At 53.2% G+C, this 22400-nt stretch overlaps 15 protein-coding genes across 15 annotated transcripts; 7 read left to right on the top strand and 8 right to left on the bottom strand.

Annotated features, from left to right (window-relative positions):
• Positions 1 to 47: 47 nt before the first annotated feature.
• Positions 48 to 911, top strand: CBR1 (cytochrome-b5 reductase; the record flags this gene model as incomplete). The annotated part of the gene is made up of 1 exon (NM_209362.1): positions 48 to 911. One exon carries the CDS (start codon positions 48 to 50, stop codon positions 909 to 911), a length of 864 nt encoding a protein of 287 aa, NP_984009.1.
• Positions 912 to 1033: 122 nt separating this feature from the next.
• On the bottom strand, positions 1034 to 2692 carry HOM3 (aspartate kinase; the record flags this gene model as incomplete). The annotated part of the gene is made up of 1 exon (NM_209363.1): positions 1034 to 2692. The coding sequence occupies one exon, from the start codon at positions 2690 to 2692 to the stop codon at positions 1034 to 1036; it is 1659 nt and encodes a 552-aa protein (NP_984010.1).
• A 456-nt stretch (positions 2693 to 3148) lies between these two features.
• Positions 3149 to 3970, bottom strand: AGOS_ADL085C (cytochrome b5-like heme/steroid binding domain-containing protein; the record flags this gene model as incomplete). Its single annotated transcript, NM_209364.1, has 1 exon — positions 3149 to 3970. One exon carries the CDS (start codon positions 3968 to 3970, stop codon positions 3149 to 3151), a length of 822 nt encoding a protein of 273 aa, NP_984011.1.
• Positions 3971 to 4095: 125 nt separating this feature from the next.
• On the top strand, positions 4096 to 4797 carry AGE2 (GTPase-activating protein AGE2; the record flags this gene model as incomplete). The annotated part of the gene is made up of 1 exon (NM_209365.1): positions 4096 to 4797. One exon carries the CDS (start codon positions 4096 to 4098, stop codon positions 4795 to 4797), a length of 702 nt encoding a protein of 233 aa, NP_984012.1.
• A 476-nt stretch (positions 4798 to 5273) lies between these two features.
• Positions 5274 to 6338, bottom strand: AGOS_ADL083C (CBM21 domain-containing protein; the record flags this gene model as incomplete). Its single annotated transcript, NM_209366.2, has 1 exon — positions 5274 to 6338. The coding sequence occupies one exon, from the start codon at positions 6336 to 6338 to the stop codon at positions 5274 to 5276; it is 1065 nt and encodes a 354-aa protein (NP_984013.2).
• Positions 6339 to 6800: 462 nt separating this feature from the next.
• Positions 6801 to 8507, bottom strand: MET30 (ubiquitin-binding SDF ubiquitin ligase complex subunit MET30; the record flags this gene model as incomplete). The annotated part of the gene is made up of 1 exon (NM_209367.2): positions 6801 to 8507. One exon carries the CDS (start codon positions 8505 to 8507, stop codon positions 6801 to 6803), a length of 1707 nt encoding a protein of 568 aa, NP_984014.2.
• A 285-nt stretch (positions 8508 to 8792) lies between these two features.
• On the bottom strand, positions 8793 to 9686 carry HIS1 (ATP phosphoribosyltransferase; the record flags this gene model as incomplete). Its single annotated transcript, NM_209368.1, has 1 exon — positions 8793 to 9686. The coding sequence occupies one exon, from the start codon at positions 9684 to 9686 to the stop codon at positions 8793 to 8795; it is 894 nt and encodes a 297-aa protein (NP_984015.1).
• Positions 9687 to 9972: 286 nt separating this feature from the next.
• Positions 9973 to 12564, top strand: SYG1 (Syg1p; the record flags this gene model as incomplete). The annotated part of the gene is made up of 1 exon (NM_209369.2): positions 9973 to 12564. The coding sequence occupies one exon, from the start codon at positions 9973 to 9975 to the stop codon at positions 12562 to 12564; it is 2592 nt and encodes an 863-aa protein (NP_984016.2).
• Positions 12565 to 12702: 138 nt separating this feature from the next.
• On the bottom strand, positions 12703 to 16203 carry NEO1 (aminophospholipid-translocating P4-type ATPase NEO1; the record flags this gene model as incomplete). Its single annotated transcript, NM_209370.1, has 1 exon — positions 12703 to 16203. The coding sequence occupies one exon, from the start codon at positions 16201 to 16203 to the stop codon at positions 12703 to 12705; it is 3501 nt and encodes a 1166-aa protein (NP_984017.1).
• A 342-nt stretch (positions 16204 to 16545) lies between these two features.
• Positions 16546 to 17094, bottom strand: RPL34B (60S ribosomal protein eL34; the record flags this gene model as incomplete). The annotated part of the gene is made up of 2 exons (NM_209371.2): positions 16546 to 16889; positions 17058 to 17094. The coding sequence occupies 2 exons, from the start codon at positions 17092 to 17094 to the stop codon at positions 16546 to 16548; spliced, it is 381 nt and encodes a 126-aa protein (NP_984018.2).
• A 280-nt stretch (positions 17095 to 17374) lies between these two features.
• On the bottom strand, positions 17375 to 17803 carry AGOS_ADL077C (RidA family protein; the record flags this gene model as incomplete). The annotated part of the gene is made up of 1 exon (NM_209372.1): positions 17375 to 17803. One exon carries the CDS (start codon positions 17801 to 17803, stop codon positions 17375 to 17377), a length of 429 nt encoding a protein of 142 aa, NP_984019.1.
• A 103-nt stretch (positions 17804 to 17906) lies between these two features.
• On the top strand, positions 17907 to 18248 carry PET117 (Pet117p; the record flags this gene model as incomplete). Its single annotated transcript, NM_209373.1, has 1 exon — positions 17907 to 18248. The coding sequence occupies one exon, from the start codon at positions 17907 to 17909 to the stop codon at positions 18246 to 18248; it is 342 nt and encodes a 113-aa protein (NP_984020.1).
• Positions 18249 to 18793: 545 nt separating this feature from the next.
• On the top strand, positions 18794 to 19417 carry AGOS_ADL075W (PHO85 cyclin family protein; the record flags this gene model as incomplete). Its single annotated transcript, NM_209374.1, has 1 exon — positions 18794 to 19417. One exon carries the CDS (start codon positions 18794 to 18796, stop codon positions 19415 to 19417), a length of 624 nt encoding a protein of 207 aa, NP_984021.1.
• Positions 19418 to 19830: 413 nt separating this feature from the next.
• On the top strand, positions 19831 to 21405 carry AGOS_ADL074W (cytosine permease; the record flags this gene model as incomplete). The annotated part of the gene is made up of 1 exon (NM_209375.1): positions 19831 to 21405. One exon carries the CDS (start codon positions 19831 to 19833, stop codon positions 21403 to 21405), a length of 1575 nt encoding a protein of 524 aa, NP_984022.1.
• Positions 21406 to 21557: 152 nt separating this feature from the next.
• Positions 21558 to 22391, top strand: DFG10 (putative polyprenol reductase; the record flags this gene model as incomplete). Its single annotated transcript, NM_209376.1, has 1 exon — positions 21558 to 22391. The coding sequence occupies one exon, from the start codon at positions 21558 to 21560 to the stop codon at positions 22389 to 22391; it is 834 nt and encodes a 277-aa protein (NP_984023.1).
• Between the last annotated feature and the right edge of the window lie 9 nt (positions 22392 to 22400).

A 22400-nucleotide genomic window follows, 5' to 3' on the forward strand; every position in this document is an offset into this window, starting at 1 on the left:
TCCTACTCTTCGGCCGTCGAACTGAAATTAGCAAGCTTGAGTGGGAAATGGATTACAAGTTTGAAGCCCTAGTCACCGCACTGGTACTGGCTGTGAGTTTCATTTTTATCTACGGCAAGTTCAGCGGAGCGAAGCAGAGCCAACCAGCGGTCAAGACAACGCTGAATAAGGACTGGCAAGAGTTCTCACTGTTGACCAAAACTGTGTTAACCCACAATACAGCGATATACCGGTTTGGACTGCCTGAGGCCGATGCCGTGCTCGGGCTTCCTATCGGGCAGCACATCTCGATCAGCGGAGTCATCGACGGAAAGGAGATGTTGCGCTCGTACACGCCGACGTCGCTAGATTCAGATGCAACCGGGTACTTTGAGCTGCTGGTGAAGTCGTACGAGAAGGGTAACATCTCGAAGATGCTGGCGGAGCTCGCGATTGGGGACCGGATCAAGGTCCGCGGACCAAAGGGCTTCTACCACTACGAGCCCAACATGTACAAGGAGATCGGCATGATTGCGGGCGGCACCGGAATTTCTCCCATGTACCAGATTATTCGTGCGATTTTCTCGAACCCGCGGGACAAGACGCGAGTCTGCTTGGTGTACGGTAACCAGACAAAGGACGATATTTTGCTGAAGCCCGAGCTTGACGCGATGGTTGCTGCCAAGCCGGACCAGTTTAAGATCCTCTACATGTTGGATAAAGTCGCTGAAGGCGAACAGTGGGAGGGAAAACTGGGATACATCACCGAGGCGATCATGCGCGAGCACCTACCGGCGCCTAGCAGCAGTGCGCAACTGCTGCTGTGCGGCCCGCCACCAATGGTTTCTTCGGCCAAGCGCATTGCTGTTTCGCTGGGATTTGAGAAGGCGAAACCTATTTCTAAGAAGGGTGACCAAGTTTTTGCATTCTAAGGCACACATTAATTAGAAATTATATACGAATGCTGCAGGTAGAGTGTTTCCACCGACTTTGATATGTATACTGTCAAGAATAGACCGATTTTATCAGAGCATGATCAAACCCAGCAGCAAATTCACGAGAGGTCGAGCGATTTCAGCTGTTCCAAACGACCATTGAGTACAGCGCCCGACGAAGTCGGTGCTAGAGGCTCAAGCAGCTTTGCATGGATGGACTGGAGAGCACGCACGCTGTTCTTCTCGTCAATAACGCAGGAAATATTGATCTCATTTGCACCCTGGGAGATCATTTCTATGTTGATATTTTGTTCCGATAGAGTGGTGAACATAGCGCCCGCAATACCGATAAAGTGCTTCATTTGCTTACCAACTAGAGACACAATGGCCATCTTTTTTATCAAGTCAACAGTACCGAGCTTTTTCAATTCTTCAACAGCGTTGCGCAAACTCCGTTGCGAATCCGAGTCTGGAACAGGCAACGCCATGGAGACATGGACCTCGCTGGTTGAAATCAGATCGACAATCAATTTGTAGTTGTCTAGGATAGTAAAGATCTGAGCTAAAAAGCCGTGCGACAGTGTCTTCTTGTTCGAATGTATGTTCAGAACGACGATGTCATTTTTGGTGGTGATGGCGGTCGCGCCTCTCTTTCTCTGTTCGAAGAAAGAAGAAGATACAGAGATTGGCGGATGTGGAGGAGTAGACTCGCCTTTTTTGGCTATGTTATCAGCGTAGATGACCGTGCCGTCACCGGTTGGGTTCTGGACATTCTTTATACGAATTGGAATCTTAGCGCGGATAACTTGCTCCATAGTGAAGGGATGGATGACTTCAGAACCATAGTACGTAAGTTCGGCAGCCTCCTCTGGCGTAACTGTTTCTAAAAGCCGGGCCTGTGGTACCTTGCGGGGATCTGCGGTGAAAATCCCATCCACCTCCTTCCACACCTGCAGCTCGTCTGCGTTGAGAGCCACGGCAACCAAAGCGGCACACAAATCCGTATACCCACGCCCGACACCGTTGAGCAGACCCATTGGAAGTAGCCCGAAGAACCCAGTAATCACGGGAACTATTCTTTTACCCTCCTTGTTTGCTTGAACGATCTGCGCTAGCCGCTCCTTGAAGGCAACCACGAGAAGCGCATAGAAGCTGTTATCCAGTGATCCCTCCGCACACCGAAAATCGGTCGGAACGATAGAGGAGAAGTCCACGTATTCTGCCGTCACTCCACAGTCCTCGCATAGCGCCGTGAGGAACAAACAGGACAGTTTTTCACCCACAGACATGACCAAGTCCATAGTACGGTTGGACACCTCGCCCAAGATCTGCGAAGCCTGCAGGTAGCGCTCCACCTGGTCCAGCTCGTCGTTGGTTTGCTCAACCAGCCGCACGCGGATCTCAGCGTCCTTGATATGGTGGGATGCATTCTCCACGTGGTCTTCGCGGATGACCCGGACAATGTCCTGGAACGTCTCATCGTAGCTGGCTGCCGCGTCGCACGCCATCAGTAGTCGCGAGGTTGTACCCTCCGACTTGGTATACGAGGACCGTGCGGAACACACGACCGCCACGTTCTTTCCGTAGTCATGCGAAAACACCTTGACAATGTCATTGACGATATTCGTGGGAAACTTGCCGATGCTGGTTCCACCGAACTTCTGCACCACCCAATTCGTCTTCTGGTCCGCAATAGATCTCATTGTATCTCGCTGAGCGATACTCCTGCTGTATGGAAACAACTGCAACTGTAGTCCGCGGCGGTTTTGCTTGTTCATCCGCTACTTTTGATTCAACTCATCATCCAATTTTCAAAAAAAGAAACGATTGATAGAAAAATTTCACGTGACATCGAGACAAGCTCATCGCTTATGTAACAGGAAGCTGGTGGTAGAACCTAACGTGTAATTGGCGACACCGGCCAGCAGCTACAAGTCTCGCGCCACCTGAGCCGGAACGACGGAATGTAACGACTCTACACCACACTGCAGCACGGCAGCACGTAGATAGGGGGGAAGAGCAGGGAGGCGGAGTGAATCGGCCCATATGATATGTAGAGACCATGTGTTGATATATGCTATGAGTGTTGGTATATATGTAGTAAATACCTTACTGTAGCCGACCGATGGCGAGAGGGACGCACAAAGATGGGGATGACACATTGGATAGGGGACACAATTTGGGAGGCAAACAGCACGCTGCCAGTACACAGTGCTCCAGGGTCCGCCTGGAGCTTACGTCGGCACTAGGTCCCACCAGCTAGGCATGCCCGAGGTATCCGGCGGCAGCGGCGCCTGCGTGCTATGGATGCGACCAGCGCGGCGTGTGCGGTTATGGTATCGTATCACCAGCAACAAGACACAACACACGCAGATCACGAGTAGCAGCAGCGTTTTTTGCAACCAGTTTTGAAGGTCAGATTCCAGCTTTTCGCTCTGCGAGCCCAGGGACCGGACGGTCGCGTCGTCTGACGCGCCCTTGCCCCAACTGCGTAGCCAGCGCAGGCTGCGCCAGCTGACCACCGAGCTACAGCTGTTCACGTTCTCCCCGCCATCAACCTCTCCGAGATACGAGCCCGGCGCCATGTCATAGATTAGCGACTCCATCGAGTGCCCCACATCGTCAAAAGGCAGTGTGGCGTCGCGTCCGGCGTATTTTAATAGTATCTTAGTCCCTCCCGGGTGGTTTTCCAGTAGTCCTGTGATGTCGTACACGCGTCCGTGGATGATAAACCAGCAGTCATCTCTGGACGTGTGTTGACTTACCTCCTCGATGCTGATTTTGCGCAATAGCCCCATTCCTCTATTGTATCCCCCAGCCTTGCTATTCAGTAACGAGCCATTAACTATCCCTATGGCGTCTGTCCGCTTCGATGTGTGGCCACTGCTGCACTCTTGTCTTGCTTTACCAAGGGGAAGCGAAAGCAGCAAAGCCAGTTGGTTGGTTTCTTCTGCAATGATGCCTAATCTCGACCAGGTGACGATCCATGAAACACGTACCCAGCACGTGACCCAAGCAGGTAAAGACGTTTGTAGATCACGTGAGTAGCGCTGCATCTCGTGACCGTCGTGGGCTTCGCGCTGGTCGTGTTCTGCTGTCGTCCCCTCGGTAGCCACAGCTGACTGGCGGCGAAACGAAGATCAGTGTCGACTGCAACCGTCGTGAGAGGCCGAACATCAGCATGACAAGCGTCGAGGTTCGCCGGGTGCTGGAACAGCTGCTGCGTGATCCGTGCAACCAGCAGTGCGCCGACTGCAAGAACTCGGCCCACCCGCGGTGGGCATCATGGTCGCTGGGCGTGTTCGTCTGCATTCGGTGCGCGGGCTTCCACCGGTCGCTCGGCACGCACGTCAGTAAGGTCAAGTCTGTGGACCTGGACACCTGGAAGGAAGAGCATTTGCAGCAGGTGGTGCGGTTCGGTAACAACCAGCAGGCCAACAAAGTGTTCGAGGGCCGGCTGGGCGGCGGTTCCTACGTGCCCGACCAGAGCAAGATGGGCCAGTTCATCAAAACCAAGTACGAAGTGCGCAAGTGGTATCTGGAGGAGGGCGCCTGCGAGCCGGCGTTGCCGGAGGCAGCGCCCGCGGCCGCGTCGCCGCTTCCCGTGTCGGTGCCCATGTCGCCGGCCGGCGTGGGTCGCGAGGCGTCTGCTTCGCCTGCGCTGGCGGTCTCTCCTGCGCCGGCGTCGCCGCCCGTATACTCCGCGAACGCGCGCCCTGACCTCAAGAAGTCCATCTTGTCTCTCTACGCCAAGCCGCGGCAGCAGTCCCCTGGCGTGGCCTCCAGTGCCTCCTCATTGAACAGCGCAGCGGCGTCCGCGGGTGTCAGCTATAGCGCTGCCTCGCTCGAGGACAACGAGCTCTTTAAAAATGTTTGGACTTAACACTGTGTATCAAAAGCCTTCCGCCATCGTACGTTCAGACATTGCACCTGGCACTAGCTGTTCTTGCCGCGGGACGCTCTGCAGCAGTGTCCCATGGTATATCGGTCTACACCGAAACAGGAAACAACAGTGTGAGCATTGTCCTGAACAGTTGTTCATCCTGCATTGCCTTGCCAGCAGAGCCCACCTTATCTAGAGGCGCCCTCAGCGCTAGGACTATGCAGCAGTGAAGATGCAAGTATATATACATAATTGTGCGCAATATATATAAGCGGAAGAGACATAGTGGGCATATGACGGCGGAGAGCAGCATCCTAGTCTCCTCCTATTGTCACCTCTTCAGGGAACAGTGATACAGGGCGCGGAGAGTTGGCCATCGGCATGGTTTGATAAGCTAATAAGCGTGAGGGTTCGAAACGTCCGTCGGCCATATCGGAGACGCGGCGCACGTTTATGCAGAGCCGGGAGCGACCGCTTCAGTCGTACTCCACAACGTAATTGTTCCCGTGGTTGTTGTCCCAGTGCGTCTGGAAGTCGGAGTTGTCTCGGACCTGGTACCTGATACAAAATTCGAGGCGCGGAGTTCCGGAGACTGGCGCGGGAACGTCGATTGCGAACTCGAAAAGGTCCATATCTTTGCCCGGGAGAACTGCGTTGCCGCTGCTGATCCACACGCTGGCCGTGTCGCTGGTATGCGCCCAGTTGTCCCATGTGTAGCGGACGATGACAGACTTGTCGTAGTGAATGTTCTTCACGAGCACGCGGCCCGTCATCACGAGCATGCTATCGAGCGAGAGGTCCTGCAGGAAGACCTTGCGGTTGTATGCAATATTGAGGAAGATGTTTAGCGTAAGCACTGCAGGGTCCTTGTTTGCAAGGATCGGGAAGTTGACATTACGGAGCGTCCGGAGCTGCGGCCGCAGCTGATACTGCCGAAAGCACTTGCTCTTGCGCAGCGGCTTTCGCGGCGACTTCGCACCCCCAGCCATGCCGCCGGCGGGCGCTACCAGGGTAAGCCCGTTGGGCGCTAGCTCGCGCGCGTCCTGGCGCAGCCGCAGCTGGTCCTCGAACGACTGCGCGTGCGCCACCAGCAGCGTGCTCTCGTCGGAGTTGAAGTACTTCACACTTACCACGTCCCGATTGTCAAAATGCACCGACTTGCTGCGCCGCACGCCGCCGGGGCGTTTCAGCGCGCTCGTCGGTGTGCCCGGCAGCGATTTGCTGCGCTGGTGTCCGACGTTGTCGTACCCAGCGTGCGACTGGCTAAAGTAATCCGTCAGCACCACCGGGCTGCCCGCCCGCCTCGGACTCTCGTCTCCATCCAGGGGGTCGATGTTTTCGTCCGCCGCCCATGTCCCGCCACCGCGCTTGCGGTTGTAGTCCGTGTTGCGCTTGAGGATATTCTCCTGCTCCTCCCTTTCTGTCCGAGAGCTAATCCGCTGCGGCTTGCGCAGTAATGCGAGGGAGGAATATTTGCCTTCTTGGCTAGATCTCGGCTTAATGTAGATGTTGCTCTTCTGCAGCCCCAGTCCGCCATTCATTGCACTATCGTCGCGACCTTTACTCACGCCAGAGTCACACTATGTAAGCAATAGACAGCCTTCGCCTTACTGCAGTAGTTATCCCGTAGCTGCACCCTTGCCACCGGTATAATGCAGAGAGCACTGTTCGGAATAATACTAGGAGGTGTGGGGTATTATGACCAGATTGCAAGAGTCTCGCAGCTATGTAGCGTCCACAGTTCCCGCATTTCTTTTCGAAAGATCCATCCAACAACTGAGATCACGAACCATGATTTGGGTGTGGCTATCACTGCCTCTACGGCAGCAGTGTCGCGGGCGGTGGCCGGCTGCGGTAGCTGAAGTGTAAGCCGCCCCGGTGCCGTGCGAGGCACCCCTGCCCCTAAGCGTCGACCTTGCAAAATGGCCGTCCCATGATGCACTGTGAAATTCGCAGGATATGTAGGAAAGTGGGCTGATTATGCAACTGTACATACAGGCGAACTACGTAGTGTCGAAGTTGTAGAGTTTGACGCAGCCGAGCTCGTCGCCGCTCACAAATTCGCTGTCGCCGATGCCGACGCAGGCGACGGGGGCATGAATACCCACGAAAGTGTGCATGCACTTGCCCGTCTGCAGATCCCAAACCTTGCAGCTGCGGTCGTGTGAGCCGCTGACAATGCGGAAGTTGTCGGCCGCGATGTCCCAGACGCCTTCGACATGACCGAACTGCGTGCGGATGCAGGCGCCGGTCTTGACGTTCCACAGCTTTATCGTGTTATCCAGCGAGCAGCTGAGCAGGTGGGTCGGGTAGGGGAGCGAGTGGTCGAAGTTGGCTGCCTGAACGCTGGGGTCGTGCGCCGGGGCGGTGGCGTCCGGCGGGACGACGGCGTCCTTCGGGTCCTCGATGAGATCGCTGCCGAGGGTGAGGGGAATGACCTTCTGGACCTGGCCGACGTGCCCGTGAAAGACGCGCACGCAGGTGTTGGTGCGGATGTCCCACATGCGTATGGTCATGTCGTCGCTGCCGCTGAAGCATGTAAAACTCTTGGGGTGCAGCTTGACGCAGTTGACCCACCCGGTGTGGCCGCGCAGCGTGTAACAAGTGCGCGACTCCACATGCCAGACCTTGACGGTCTTGTCTGCCGAGCCCGAGACAATGAGCTTGCGGAACGAGTCCACACTGAGGACCGAGTCTTGGTGCCCCCGGTACGTGGAGACACAGGCGCCGGTGACGTAATTCCACACGCGGATCGTCTTGTCCAGCGAGCCTGTGATCAGCTTCTGGTCGTCGAAACGTAGGGCCTTGACCCCGTCTGTGTGCCCTGAGAGGCGTCTGATCAGCTTGCCCGTGGCCAGGTCCCATATGGCCACCGTGGAGTCGTAGGACCCAGTGAGAAGCAGTTTGTTCGTGAGCTGCAGCGAGAGCACGCCGTCCATGTGCCCCTTGAATTCCTGAATTCTATATATGCCTTTCCGCCAGTTGCTTTCCACCTTGAACCTTTCTCTATAAACCACCTTCCATGGCCTCATCCTGGACTGCGGCGCGTCCTCGCCCTCGCCCTTGCTTGCGGACGCCTTGTCCGACTTGATGTACCGCGCCCGCTTCATATGCAGCAGCGGCAAGCCCCAGCCGCACTTCGGGCACTTCCTGTCTATGTGTTGCTCGCACATGTGGTACCACACGGTATCGTCGTCCGCCAGTTCCTGCCAGCGCCGGCATACCGCAGCCGCTGAACACAGCGACTGGCAATCCAGGTACCCCAGTATCTTCAGCGCCACCTCCTCCGGCAGCGCCGATATAAAGTCTATCTTGATCAGTTTCTGTAGCTGTGTCGAGATGAACGACAGCTGCGGGAAGCAGCTCTTGAGGAGCATGCCCTCCAGCATCAGCTTGCGCAACTTGTCGTTGCTCGAGTCAAACAGCCGCACCGCCTCCTGCACCACTTGCCGCTCACCCTCGCTGCTTAGCTCCCCCACGCGCGCCTGCCACTCCTCCCGCCGCTGCTGTTCCTGCCTTACGCACCGCACCTGCGTCGGCGCCGCCTGGATATCCGGGTTGTGCCGGTAGCAGTACCGTACAAAGTTGTACTGCGGCGCCCGTAGCTGCTTTGTCGCCGGCTGCATCTCTGCATCCACCTCTGCCGCCTCGCGCTTATTGCTCATGTGTCCGCCATCCTGTTGAAGGTGGCCCGCTGTGCTGTTACTCATTACGCAGCGCCAACGTCTCGCCTATCTTTCCGCTCTGTACCCGCAACCACGCACACAATAACTTCCCTATATCCCCGCTAATATAACACGCTGGCCGGTACTAGACTCTCAACTCCGCCAAATCTCCTGACTTCGCCTCGGTACCTTGTCCATTAGCGCAGGCCAAGACCTGGCTGTGGTATCGCTGCCCCAGCTTAGGAACGCCGGCGATGCCAGTTCATGACACGTGACCAAAACTGTGGCGTTACGCTGTGAAACCGCTTACATGGTGCTATGTACTAAGCTCTATACTCTGCAATTCGATATCTCGAAGACCATGATGTCCTCGGCACCGCTGGCCTTGAGGTCGTCCAATATGCGGCCTTTCTCACGACGTATGATCATGCTCGACACTGCGTACCAGTTGTCGTCGTCCAGCTTGGAGATGGTGGGGGCGCGGCGACCGGGAGTGATGCGCAGCAGCGCGGGCAGCGCGTCGGCGTGAGCGTTGTAGGTGCAGTAGACGTAGTGCTGGGCGGCAAGCACGCCCTCAATGCGCGCGCGCACGGTGTCGAGCAGCGCGAGACTGCTCTTCGGGTTGGGCGAGCAGATGAGGTGCGCGCTAGTCGAGAGCACGGTGCCGATGGGCGTGAGCCCGGCCGCGCGCATGGTCTCGCCACTCTCGACCAGGTCGACGATGGCGTCGGCGACGCCGAGTGCACAGGCTGCCTCGACAGAGCCGCCCACGTACTTGACGCGGGTCGTCATCGCGGCCTCGTCCACGCCCTCCAAGCGCGCGAAGTACTCGCGCGCAAGCCGCGTGAAGCTTGTGACAATTGTCTTGCCAATCAGCTGCTCGGGCTGGCTGTACGGCCCACCGGCCGGCACCTGCACCTGCAGCTGGCAGCGCCCGAAGTCCAGATCCTGCAGCAGCTCCACGTTCACGCCAGACTCGCGCACCTGGTCCACCCCGGTGATACCCAGGTCGCACCGGCCCTCGCCCACGAACGTTGGGATGTCGGCCGCCGGCAGGAAGATCAGCGCCACCGGTGTGCTCGTGGAGAGCGCGATGTCGAGTCGGTGTGAGCGATGAAAGAGAATGTCCGCCCCATTCAGCAGCGCCACAGACTTTTCATAAAGCCGCCCCTTCTTGGGCACGGCAAACAGCAGACGGTCGTTGAGCTGGCGTACAAGATCCATCGCGGAGTGTGTGATTGACGGGCTGAAGCGGCCTGAAAGATCCTGCTGGACACTTATAAGTGGCCCTTCGCGCAATGACTAACCTCTGACTCGCAATTCCCTCAAACGGACATGCGGTCCGCGGAAAAAAAAGTCCCGTTTAGTCATGGTGTCCGGGCACCGGTGAGACCATCTGTCCGGAAAACCAGATTGTCCGGCATGACCACTCTTCACCAATGTAACTCAACCAGCATATAGCCAGGAGGTGACGGAAGTAGCAGAGCAGCCAGTAGATAGCGAAGGAGCAATGAAATTTGCTGAGCGACTGAGGGAGTCGTCTATTCCGGAGTGGAGAGATAAGTACCTTGACTACAAGCTTGGGAAGAAGAAGCTTAAGTCGTACAAGGAAAAGCTCAAGGCAAGCCGTGCGCTCTCTGTGAGACCGACGCAGCGGTCGCGGGCGCGCGATGAGCCGTACACGATGCAGCAGGAGGACGCGGTGTACGAGTTTGTCATGGGATGGGTGATCGGCACGGAGCTAGCGAAGTGCGATGAGTTCTACCAGTGGCAGCTGGACCAGTGCGAACGCAAGTACCAGCTGCTGAAGCAGCAGATCGAGATGTACTGCCTGCAGAAAGACGAGAACGGCGCGGGTTTATCTTACGGTGCGACGTACGAGGGGCAAGAGGAGACAGGCCTCGCGGCGCAGCTCTCGGCAGGGCGCTCTCCATCGCCGTCGCGTGCCGGCCGCCTGGACCGGGCGCAGGAAGGCGTAAAGCGTTGGTTGCAGGAGCGGGATCTGATGCCCTCGCTGCCAGCCAGGTGGTCCCGGGAGCAGGGCCCGGCGCGGGTCAAGAAATACTCCGCGAACACCGAGACGTTCATGCACATCTGCCCCTCGAAGCGGCAGGCACAGCTGCAGCTGGGCCACGCTCTGCTTGAGTACTACCTAACGCTCCAGCTGCTGAAGAATTACCGGGATCTGAATGTGACGGGCTTTCGGAAAATCGTGAAGAAGTTTGACAAGACATGTGACACAGAGGAACTCTCAAAGTTCATGAGTTATGCTAACGAACACTCGCCTTTGTTCGAGCATATGGGCCAGAATCTGCGCCTCTATGCGAACAGCTTTAAGGCTTCCAATTCCTTATGCCAACCGGCTGCACGAATGAACAGTTCGCCAGAAAAGGATCCTGTCACTTACTGGGAAGATCAGGTGTTCCAGTGGTACACGGAAGCGCTGACGGAATCCACACAGGCTCGAAAACACCATGTACAAAAGTTACGCAGTTTATCCCTACAATACTCTATGAATGAGCAGATAGTGCATCGGAATAATACGTGTGTCGTACAAATGTTCACTGCTGGTTCTCTTTTAGGCGTGGCTGTAGTTCTGGTCATAATTGCTCTGATGCTTGGAATCAGAGCTGATATCAGTAGCTACCGGCACTTGATACTGTTCCCAGTGTGGGGCGGCTGGTACTTGGTTCTCCTCATGTCATTACTATTCTGCTTAGACTGTTATATCTGGTTTCGTGGGAAGGTTAATTACCAGTTCATTATGTTTGGAGAGATTCATTCTCGTAAAGGGAATACGGTATTTAACAACGACTTCTCCACTACTAAAATTTCAGGCCATCTGTACATGGTTTCCTTGGCATTCATCACCGTCGGCGCAGTGTCCCTTTGCAGTATGGTACGCGCAACCCTGGCTCCTTGGCTATGGCTTTGTGCGTTACTGTTCGCACTTGGTTTTTCTATGTCTTCCTTCATTCTGCCTTACTGGCGTGAGCTGCGAAAGACGCGCCAGTGGCTCATAGTAACAGCCATCAGGCTAGTGTTTTCCGGAGCATATCCCGTTCAATTTGGTGACTTCTTTCTTGGCGATATTGTCTGCTCCTTAACTTATTCTATGGCAGATGTTGCATCCGTGTTCTGTGTCTTCTCTGGTAAGAAATATAATATGTGTGGCTCGTCAAATTTAATATCCATGGGCGTTCTGTCGTGCATACCAAGTTACTGGAGATTGATGCAGTGTTTAAGAAGATACCTGGATTCCAATGACCGATTCCCGCACTTGTTAAATGGCGCCAAGTATGCAGTCGCGATACTTTATAATGCCTGTCTTTGCGCATATCGTATCAATAAATTACATCACTCATATCGCAGTTGGTTTATTGCTGCAGGCATAATAAATTCGGTCTTTAGCTCCATCTGGGACTTGGTGATGGATTGGTCACTATTTCAATTCCAATCCACGAACTTTCTTTTGAGAGATGACCTATACCTTGCTGGTAAGCGCAATTGGCAGACGGGTCAGTATTCGAAGAGGCGGAAGGCCATGTATTACGTTTCAATGATATCGGATGTGGCCATTAGATTCCAGTGGATTGTGTACGCTATTGCCCCGAGGGTAATCCAGCAAAGTGCTGTCACTTCTTTCATATTAGGGATCCTTGAAGTTGTTAGAAGATTCATTTGGATTATCTTCCGGGTAGAGAATGAGCACGTCGCCAACGTCCATTTGTTTAAGATCACCGGAGAGACTCCACTTCCATACCCAATTTCTCCCTCACGTGCTTTATCCACTTCCACTGTGCATGATAAACATGCCCTACCCAGCACTAAAAACTCACATGAAGATCTTGTTTTGTATGCTTCTGTGAGACATCCCGAAGTGTTGCACATGCGCCATCGTGCACCTTCAATACTAAGTAACATTCCTTGGGCACATGCAAAAGACTTCCAGAGGCCATCTACATCCTCTCTTCCCCGTACTAGCAGCGGTATCGACTTTGACGATGACGATGAGGACGAGGACGACGAGGATGATTTCGATGATGAACAAGATAGAGTCATTGATGGACAACAGAAGAAGCCAAACTCTGACTTGAATTGATGTTTTTATTGTGATATGTTCACAATACTGGATTTTTGACCTTATATTTTCATTCTAGTTTAAAAGTAAGTACATTCATAACTATACTTGGAATATACATTTGTATTTAGGAATATAGTTTTGATACTGGTGGGGTATTTACACTGCTGAAAACTGTTGCACCTTTGCATGGCTCGGTGGCTTCAGTCTTCTATGGATGGTCTTAGCAGCCCAGACAGGAAATATTGATACCGTCAAAATAATCGTCAGCTGAATGAAGAAGGGTAGAGCCAGCATTGAAGTTAGATCAAAATATTCACCCAAAAGTGGAATTGATAGCACATATATTGCAAAAGTTACGATCTCAGATATGGCCATAGTTTTATTCCAAGTGTATATTTCCAATGCTACCATTATTAGTTCGTTAATAACTAAAGCGGTAAAACTTAGGGCAACCATTTTCTTAAATACCTCGCTCCCCACGCCAATGAACAACTGCGAAAACCCTTGAATTACAGCACCTTGAAATAATGAGAGAATCACCCAAACAAAAAAAGTCTTATATGATAGCGACCGTCCCTCAGTTAGTTCCTTATAGAGTTCAGGATAAGTTTTTGTTAGGGACTCGTCAATGTCATGATCCAATGTTAACGAAAAGACCGGCGCCATGGTATAACAAGTAGCGTAACCAACCATTAACCAGCCTTGATATAAAGCGATTGGTTTCAAATTTGATGAAATGGAATAGACAGCTTGACAGACGGATATCAGTAGCCCTCTGTGTATAACAAACTGCGATAACTTTGCGGATCGTTTGTAAGAATTTCTTCCATGCCACAACAACAGTTTTGTCAAATGACAGAACTGTGTTATGGAATAGTCAGCTGCCAAAGATGCTTGTTTGCCTTCTTTACCAACAATACCCACTCCCACGTCCGCACATTGAATCATACTAACATCGTTACCACCGTCACCTATGCAACAAACCCTCTTACCGGTCATCTCACGGATAAGGAGCGCGACATCAGCCTTTTGTTGCGGTGTACAACGGCATGCAATAACTACAGGAAGACAAATAACGATTTCGAAGAATTCAGCCCGATAATGACTCATGTATATTGCGAGCGAATCGCCATCAATCAGCAAACAGGAATTCCGGTTGGCCTTAAGGTACTCTAATCGGCTTAGCGCACCATCTCTTCTGGTCAATTTAGTGATTGTATGAACGTACTGGCCTCGAGAAATTAACTTCGCACTGACACAAACACAACGTGCTGTTTCAACTTTATCCCCAGTTAACATCCATATTTTAACACCTGCATTACGCAGTAATTCTATAGATGTTTTGACGTCTTTTTGCAATTTATCTTCAACACCAGTTAATCCTAACAGCTCAAGGTTGTGTTCCAGATGCCTCTTTACCACTTCATTCATAGCTTCATCCCTGTTTAGCATCGACAGAGAGGCATCTTTATATTCCTTGGAAAATTGCTCGTATAGACGGGTTGAAAGCTTCTTGCGAGCAATGACCAAAGTTCTAAGTCCTTCACGAGCCATGTTGCTAACTTCTTCTTCTAGCCAGTCATTACTTTGGACAATTTTAGACATAACAGTATCTGCTCCCTTCTGCAGGAACCAAATTTCATTTTTTGTTCGATCACGAACAATTATGCCCATTCTCTTCGTATCGGAGGTAAACGGGAAAACATGTAAGATATCATATTGAAGATTCACGCCCGAATATTCATGGAATAGCGTCAATGAATGCCGATCCCTTTTAAATAATGAGAGGCCAACTCGTTCAGTGAATTTTACAATGGCAATCTCGTCAGGGGATGCAGCTTGATAGGCCAGTTCATTGTCCTCAAAATTTGGCGTCACATTGTGACAAGTGGCCAAAGTAACGACGAGATCCCGAACCCGTTGTGATACTTCTTTCCTAGAGCCAGTAACGGCCACACCTGCGGCACCCATATTTGCTGGAGAAGTTAGGGTCTGAATATAATCAGTTACCATATCCATTGTTTCCATTGTATAGGAAACAGTGCCCAAGTGAATCTTCCTCAACTGCATGTCATTTTGCGTTAAAGTTCCCGTTTTATCACTTAGCAAGTACTCAATTCTACCCAGGTCTTCCGGAATGGTGCTTGTCCTAACGATGGTATCAGGAATACTTTTGTCCGACTCAATTTGCCGAGCGTAGACTGATTTCCCCAGATCTAGGTTCACCCTTAACGATACAGGTATAATGGTGGAAAACAATATCAAATATCTCATAATGTCCACATACCACTTATCATCATCAAGACCCCCGATTACTACCAGTAGAATCGAAAGTGTAAAAACGCAGATGCACAAAATTTTGGACAGGCTATTGATTTCAAGTTCCAGGAGGCCCGTTTTTACAGACGATTTAGAGGTGTTCATTGCCTGTCTTGTGTCCGTTCCCGTGTAGATAACACATGCCACGCAGGTTCCACTAGATGCCAGAACAGTATTTGCCCACAACGTGTTATCAACCGATAGAGGAGCAGATGAGCCTTTATAAGTGAGTTTGCCCGTAAACATATGTATCGATTTCTCGGGCGCAGATGCAGTAATATGAACCTTTGTCAACATCTCGTCTTGCGTCAAGTTCTGGGTCAAGGAGGGGGCTACTCTTAGTTTCCAATCGGTCTCACCATCCAACTGGTCAGTCTTGACAAAGGTCTCACCACTTGGCTCACTGCTCTGGAGAAGAATCATGTCCGCTGGAATTCTAGAGTCCTTATGCAGCTTGACCAAGTCGCCGACTCGCAGATTTTTGCTGGGAACTAGCTGGGAGTTGTTCAGCACTTCGTAAAGTTCGTTATTGGTCTCTCGGTCGCGCCTACGCCGTTGAATATCATCCATCGCTTCTTTAGACATTGTGACTACCAACACAAAGGCCAGCGGAACAATGTAAGACGACAGGTAGCCAATCCTCAATGCAGGAATCGACTGTGATAAGGATACCAATAGAAAATATAGGTTGAAGAAGAACTTGAACTGCTCATAGAGCACAATAGGTAGAAACGTAATGGCGTTGTACTTGGCGTTCGAAATTGCGTTCGTGGGATACTTCCGTTTATCATAGATGGGGGTCGTGTCCAAGTGGATCTCTCGGTCAACATGCTGATCGGTCAACTCGATGGAATGCGTGGAGCTATAGGTGGCCGTAACTCCGAGTAAGGGCGCGCCCGCCTTTGCTCCGGGCAGAACCCACGACTTCAGTCGCTGCCACGACGACTGCGGGCCCAACCAGCCAGACCGAAGCCTTTTTACCTGCCCATAATCCCACGAATCTTGGCTAATCAGCGGCTGCGTGTCCTGGTTCGTCAGCACCCCTGACGGGGAATGCCCTCCGTCATCCACGCGACCCATGCTCTTCAGTTCAAAATCTTCTGCTCCGCGGATCCCGGAGTGCCGCTCATGCGAAGCGCTGCGCTTGATCTGTAACGACTCCAGCGCAGCGTCCAAGCTATCATCAAACTCCAGCTCAAAGGAGTCTAAACTTCCCCGGCGTTCCTGCCGCGCTCGTCTGCTGCTTCCAACTCCTTGCTGGCCCCTGTCGCTGCCAAAGGGCTTTCCCGGATGATAATTGTATGCAGAGGATGTCTCGGGAGGTGGTGTAAATGACATCTGAAAGCGCTCTTGCTTTTATACACACGAGGGGCGTTCACGCGTATCTTCGTTGCTCCTCCCAAGGTTATTCACAGGAGACTCTACTCAAGCGCCTGCTTACCGTCTCAGCACACTAGCCCTCACGCAGTCTGCACTTCTATCCCCGGACTCCCTGGCTCGTATCCGTGCGGACTCCTCTTTGCTGGAGTTGGTGATATCAGCCCAATCCGGGCTGTGCATTTTATCGTCGGCTGTGATGAACGTTAAGACTTGGTAGCAGAAGTTATATGAAGATACAAAAACGAGTTTTATATTAGATTACAAATGGAAAACATGGCGAGCTCGCAGGAGGCCGTCAGCTTAGTTCTTCTTGCCCTTCTTGGATTGCTTCTTCTCGGCCTTCTTGGCAGCCTCGGCTTGCTCCTTGACGACCTTCTTGACGATCTTCTGCTCCTCGATCAAGAAAGCTCTCACGATTCTCTGCTTGACACAGTTGGCACATCTGGAGCCACCGTATGGTCTGGAGACAGTCTTGTGGGTCTTGGACACGGATGCGTACTGTCTTGGTCTCAAAGAGGAAATACCAGCCAAGGCGATGCCGCAGTCACCACACTTAGGTCTGGTGGCCAACTTCTTGACGTGCTGCGCACGCAAGACACCGCCTGGGGTCTTAACAACCTTGATCTTGTTGGACTTGGTGTTGTCTGCATCATGTTAGTATCTGGATCCGGGAGTGCGCCACGCAGCCCGGCTGCCGCCGCGGCAATGCCTCCGCGGCCGCACAGCTGCAAGCTGCGCGGCCATTGGCGCCAATGCGGCCGGACTGCGTCTCGGGTTTCACCACTCGTGCGAGCGCTCGTTCTCAAACATACATGGGTTTCTTCTTCTGAAAGTAACACGTTGAGCCATCTTTACCTCGGTTGCTATACTGTTCAAAGTATGTACTACGCTCCTGTGTGCGCTGAAGAAGCCAATTTTAACAATCTTCAAATTTTTCAGCGCGGGCCCGCCTACCGCCCCCACACGGGGCCGACGCCAGCCTGGCCGGGCGCCCGCCGGGCTGGCGGGCCCGGCCCGGCACCACGCAAAAAGCGCGGCAAGCAAAAAGATCACCACACCCAGACATACGAGAACATCCGTACATTGGAGAAGCAGTCACATTACTGAGTCAGCGTACACAGCTATATACTCAATCACGCTCCAGCGCGATCACCTCCATCTCTAGATCGACGTTGAGCGGCAACGCACGCACTGCAACGCAGGAGCGCGCAGGCTTGTGCTCGCCGAAGTACTTGGCGTAGACGGAGTTGAACTCTGCAAAATAGGCCATGTCGGCCAGGAACACGTTGACCTTCGCGACGCGGTCCAGGCCGGAGTTTGAGGCCTCGAGCACGTTGCGCACGTTGGCGATGACCTGCTCGGTCTTGTCGGCGACGGAGCCCTCGACGGGCTTGTTGTCAGGGGTGTAGGGGATCTGGCCCGAGACAAAGACCATGCCGTTGGCCCGCATGGCCTGCGAGTATGAGGCCGCAGGCGGCGGCGCAGCCGTGGTGCGGACGGGCGTGAGCGAGGACATGGATCTAGCAAGCACTGTGGCGGTCTGGGTGAGGCGGCGCATACTGGCGGGCGGCGCGGGCGTGGAGAGCTGGCCGCCTTATATATAGGGAGCCAGCCGGGTAACGGAGCCAGCCGGGTAACGTGACCTAGGCCTTAAATAGCGTATGCTGTCGCAGACGGTGCGCGCCAAACACACCACACCAATGAGTAGGGCAAGTAAAATTACGCTGGCGCTGTGCACGGCGGCCAGCGCGGCCACGGTTGTCACGGTGCATCTTGTGCAGGAGATGGAGCGCGACGCGCTTAAGCAGGGGCCCATCAAGGATGCCCTACGCACTGCAGAGAAGCGCGCCGAGCGCGACGCCGACCCGGAGGCCGCTCGCAAGAAGATGCTCAACGCTTCCGAGCACGAGCTTCAGCTAGAGCTGCGCCGGAAGTACGCAGCGATGCAGCCTCTATCTGGCGAGGTGGTGACGCAGGACGGCGACGTCGTCGAGCGCCGGTAGCTGGCCAGGAACTTGTAAATAGTGAAACATAACTAGATAACCGACCGATATACATGCCTCTTCGGGTAGTCTGGCTAGGCCAGGTGTGGTGGTCGGCTGCGGGTGGCGTGCGACAGACAAGGCAGCCTCCGCCGTTACTTTACTGCTAGGTAACAGGGGCATCAAACGAAACCCACACCACAGAGAAAAAGCACAAGAATCAATCAGTCGCAGGTCCGGAGGCAGGCATATAGTAGAGCGCTGATATGTCGCACGTTGATGAAGGAGCCTCAGCTGTTGAAGCCGACGGGTTACCGCAGAGCTCAGACGCGGCTGGGCGCGGCGAGGAAGACGAATCCAGGGGCGCGTCGAAAGAGGCAACACCCCGCGATCAGAGTACAGGCTCCTCGCACGATGCCGGCGGCGCCCCCCAGAGATCGAATAACGGCGAGCACACGTCCATCAGCACAACGGAAGACGTCGACCGACCGGATAGCGTTGTGCGGCCCGAGGGTCCGCGGCGGCGCTGCGATTCTGGCGCGCGGCGCAATGGGCTCGCCCACACGATGCACTGCTCGCAGCCGGAGGGCGTAGACCAGCGCATCGGGCACATGGACATCGCCCAGTTCCCGACGGACAAGCTGCTGGAGATGCTAACGGGTCTACTGTACAAGATCATCAAGTCGAACGATCGTCTCAAGCCCTTTGACCAAGAAAAGCACGATATCAACAACAAGTACGTCGCCCATGTGCTCAGCTTCCGCGGCAAGCACATTCCGACCATCACGCTCGGCGACTACTTCGCGCGGATCCAGAAGTACTGTCCCATCACCAACGACGTTTTCCTGTCGCTCCTGGTCTACTTCGACCGCATTGCAAAGCGCTGCAATGCGCTGGATCCCCAACTTTTCGTCATGGACTCCTACAATATCCACCGCCTGATAATCGCCGCAGTAACCGTCAGCACCAAGTTCTTCAGCGACTTCTTCTACAGCAACTCACGCTACGCCCGTGTGGGGGGTATCTCTCTGGAAGAGCTCAATCGCCTAGAACTGCAATTCTCCATACTCTGCGACTTCGAGCTCATTGTCTCGATCCAGGAACTCCAGCGCTATGCCGACCTTCTCTACAAATTCTGGCATCGAGAGCACCTGGCCAAGGCCTCTACCAACGCAGCTGTTCCGCACTGATAATGATACCCGGGCGCGCCCAAGAATCTTCACACTGTGTATTACTACTAGCAATTTAACTATAGAACTATGTCTATTTACCTGAGATGCCGCGCCTGTACATCACCGTAGCGTTAGCACCCTATCACCTACAGAATTCTCGATGCATAGGGTTCCCAGATATAGCTCATCGTATCGCCGCATTCCTTTTTCGCATAACGCAGAGCCGTCCGCTGCACGCATTCCTACTGGTACACCAGAAAAGTCCGCACGAGACTCACGGATTCAGTGAAAAATCTTGCATCCGGTTGAATAGTGTGGATATCCGGAAAGATAGCAGTTGTTGATATCCATTTTGCGCGCTATCCGAAACCGTAGATCTAAACGGCGAAGGATGATATATATATATATACATATAAGACAGCATTCCGGGGATGGGCAGCAGCGCTGAGCAGTATGGAACACGCAGTTCGATGTCATTAACGAAGGATGACGGCAGCTACGGCGATTTAGAAAAGAAGAAAGGGTTTCTTTCAGACGCAGAAGAGCCGGTGACGCCTCAAGTCGATGAGACTGAGTACACCACCCTATCATGGGTCAACCGGTGGGCGGCGCGACTCAATGCAGAGACCAAAGGCGTGTCGCCGGTGACAGAGGACGAATGCCACGACTCATCGCTGCTGAATGCAGCGTCGATGTGGTTTTCTGCGAATTTGGTGATTGCGGCATTTGCGGTCGGCGTGTTGTCGACAGCAGTGTTCCGGTTGAACATGTTAGAGGCCGTGCTGGCGACCGTCGTGTTTTCGTTCATGGGCGTGCTGGCGGTGGCATTCTTCTCGGTGTTCGGCGCAGAGTTCGGGCTGCGCCAGATGATCCTGTCGCGGTACCTGATGGGGAATACGACAGCGCGGATATTCTGTTTGATAAACGTCATTGCGTGTGTTGGCTGGTCGTCTGTGAACACCATTGCCTCGACAACGTTGCTTCACATGATCAACCCCACAGGCGCTCGCTGTCCTCCTTGGGCTGCAAGTTTGATCATCGTGTTGTCGACGGTCTTCATCACGTTCTTCGGCTATCGTGTCATCCATGCCTACGAAAAATGGTCTTGGGTTCCGAATCTAGTCGTGTTTTTGATCATCATTGCTCGGTTAGCGATTGCCGGCAATTTTACAGCTGGTTCATCGCTAGGCGGTAAGGCGACCGCGGGTAGTTTCCTGTCCTACGGGTCCGTGGTGTTTGGTTTTGCATCGGGATGGACAACATATGCTGCAGACTACACTGTCTACATGCCCAAAAATTCTAACAAATACCGCATCTTTTTCTTCATGATTGCGGGTCTTGCGACCCCGTTGCTGTTCACGTTGATTCTTGGAGCTGCTGCCGGGCGCTGTGTGCACACAAATCCTACGTGGGGCGAATATTACAAAAAACATTCCGTGGGAGGTCTGTGCTTTGCTATACTGGCTGAAAACGCTCTGGGCGGGTTTGGGCAGTTCTGCTGCGTTGTACTGGCCATGTCCACAGTTGCAAACAATATTCCAAACATGTATTCCATCGCTCTCAGCACCCAGGCGCTGTGGAGTCGTTTCGCGCGTGTGCCACGAGTGTTCTGGACCCTGGTCGGCAACGCATGCAGCTTGGTCATTGCAATCGTTGCGTACTACAAGTTTGAGACCTTCATGACCAGCTTTATGGATTCAATTGGCTACTACCTCTCCATATACATCGTAATATGTGTCACTGAGCACTTCGTCTTCCGCAAGGGCTTCCGTGGTTACGACGTCAGCCACTGGGACCGTCCCGATCTTCTTCCAGCTGGTTACGCTGGCTGCGCTGCGCTTTGCGTTGGTGCAGTAGGGGTTGCAATGGGTATGTCTCACGAGTATTATACGGGACCGATTGCCAAGTTGGCAGGCGGAGATATCGGGTTTCTGCTCGCGGCAGGATTCTCTTTCATCGTATACATATGTTGCAGACCACTGGAACTCAAATACACGGGCCGCTAACTGTTTAATTGGCTTGACTCACCTTTAATATCGAGTACGACTTTAATAAGTAAAATTAAGTATCTGCTGTGCGCTGTAATTACGTAATTGCCATGCTATCGGAATGCTAGGAGTTGCTCCAGATGAAAAAACTGTTTTGAGTCTCGAGCGACATGCAACGTAATCCAAGGTACAATTCACAACACATGAACCAAATGTTGCCACCAATAGCCGCTGGCGGAGCAGAAGTTTATGTGTGGCACCTAATCCACTTTAGTTATGGTATTGGGCTTTTCTCTTTGTGGCTGGCCAAGTACCGACTCCCGAAACTTCTGCAATATGGTAAAACTAGGCAGAAAAAGCTGGTGGGCGTGATTGAACCATGGTACACATCCATCGCGGTACCGCGTCGATACTTTTCACATTTCTATGTCCTTTCGTTTGTCCTCGCGACCGCCAATCTATATTGGTTCCCAGAGGATGTGATCACAAGCTGCATATTCTTCCATTCTCTACGCAGGCTTGTGGAGTCGGCGCGGGTCACCAAGTGGGGCTCAGAATCTCGAATGCATGCTGCCCACTACCTTGTCGGACTATGGTTCTACTCTGTGCTCAACTTGAGTGTGTACTTGCAGCTCAATTCCAGACAGAGGACCCGATCCCCCAGCACAGTCAACAAGGTATTTGGCGCGGTGGGCGCAGTGGGATTTCTCCTCGCCTCATGGGACCAGGCAAGGAACCATATACACTTGGCGCACATGATTAAATATACGCTACCCCGGCGTGGACTGTTCAAAATCGTGGCGTGCGCGCATTATTTCGATGAGATCGTTATCTATGCGTCACTAGCCGCAATGGAGGCGACGACTAGGTGGTCACTCACTGTGGCGGTAATCTGGGTGTGTGCAAACCTGGGTGTCAGTGCGGTTGAAACGAAGAGGTACTATGACGCTAAATTCAAGGGTCAAGCCGTGGCCCCCTATGCGCTCATTCCGTACATTATGTAATGATCAAGC

The sequence above is a fragment of the Eremothecium gossypii genome, chromosome IV (genome assembly GCF_000091025.4).
Source record: "Eremothecium gossypii ATCC 10895 chromosome IV, complete sequence".
NCBI classification, from domain to species: Eukaryota; Fungi; Ascomycota; class Saccharomycetes; order Saccharomycetales; family Saccharomycetaceae; genus Eremothecium; species Eremothecium gossypii.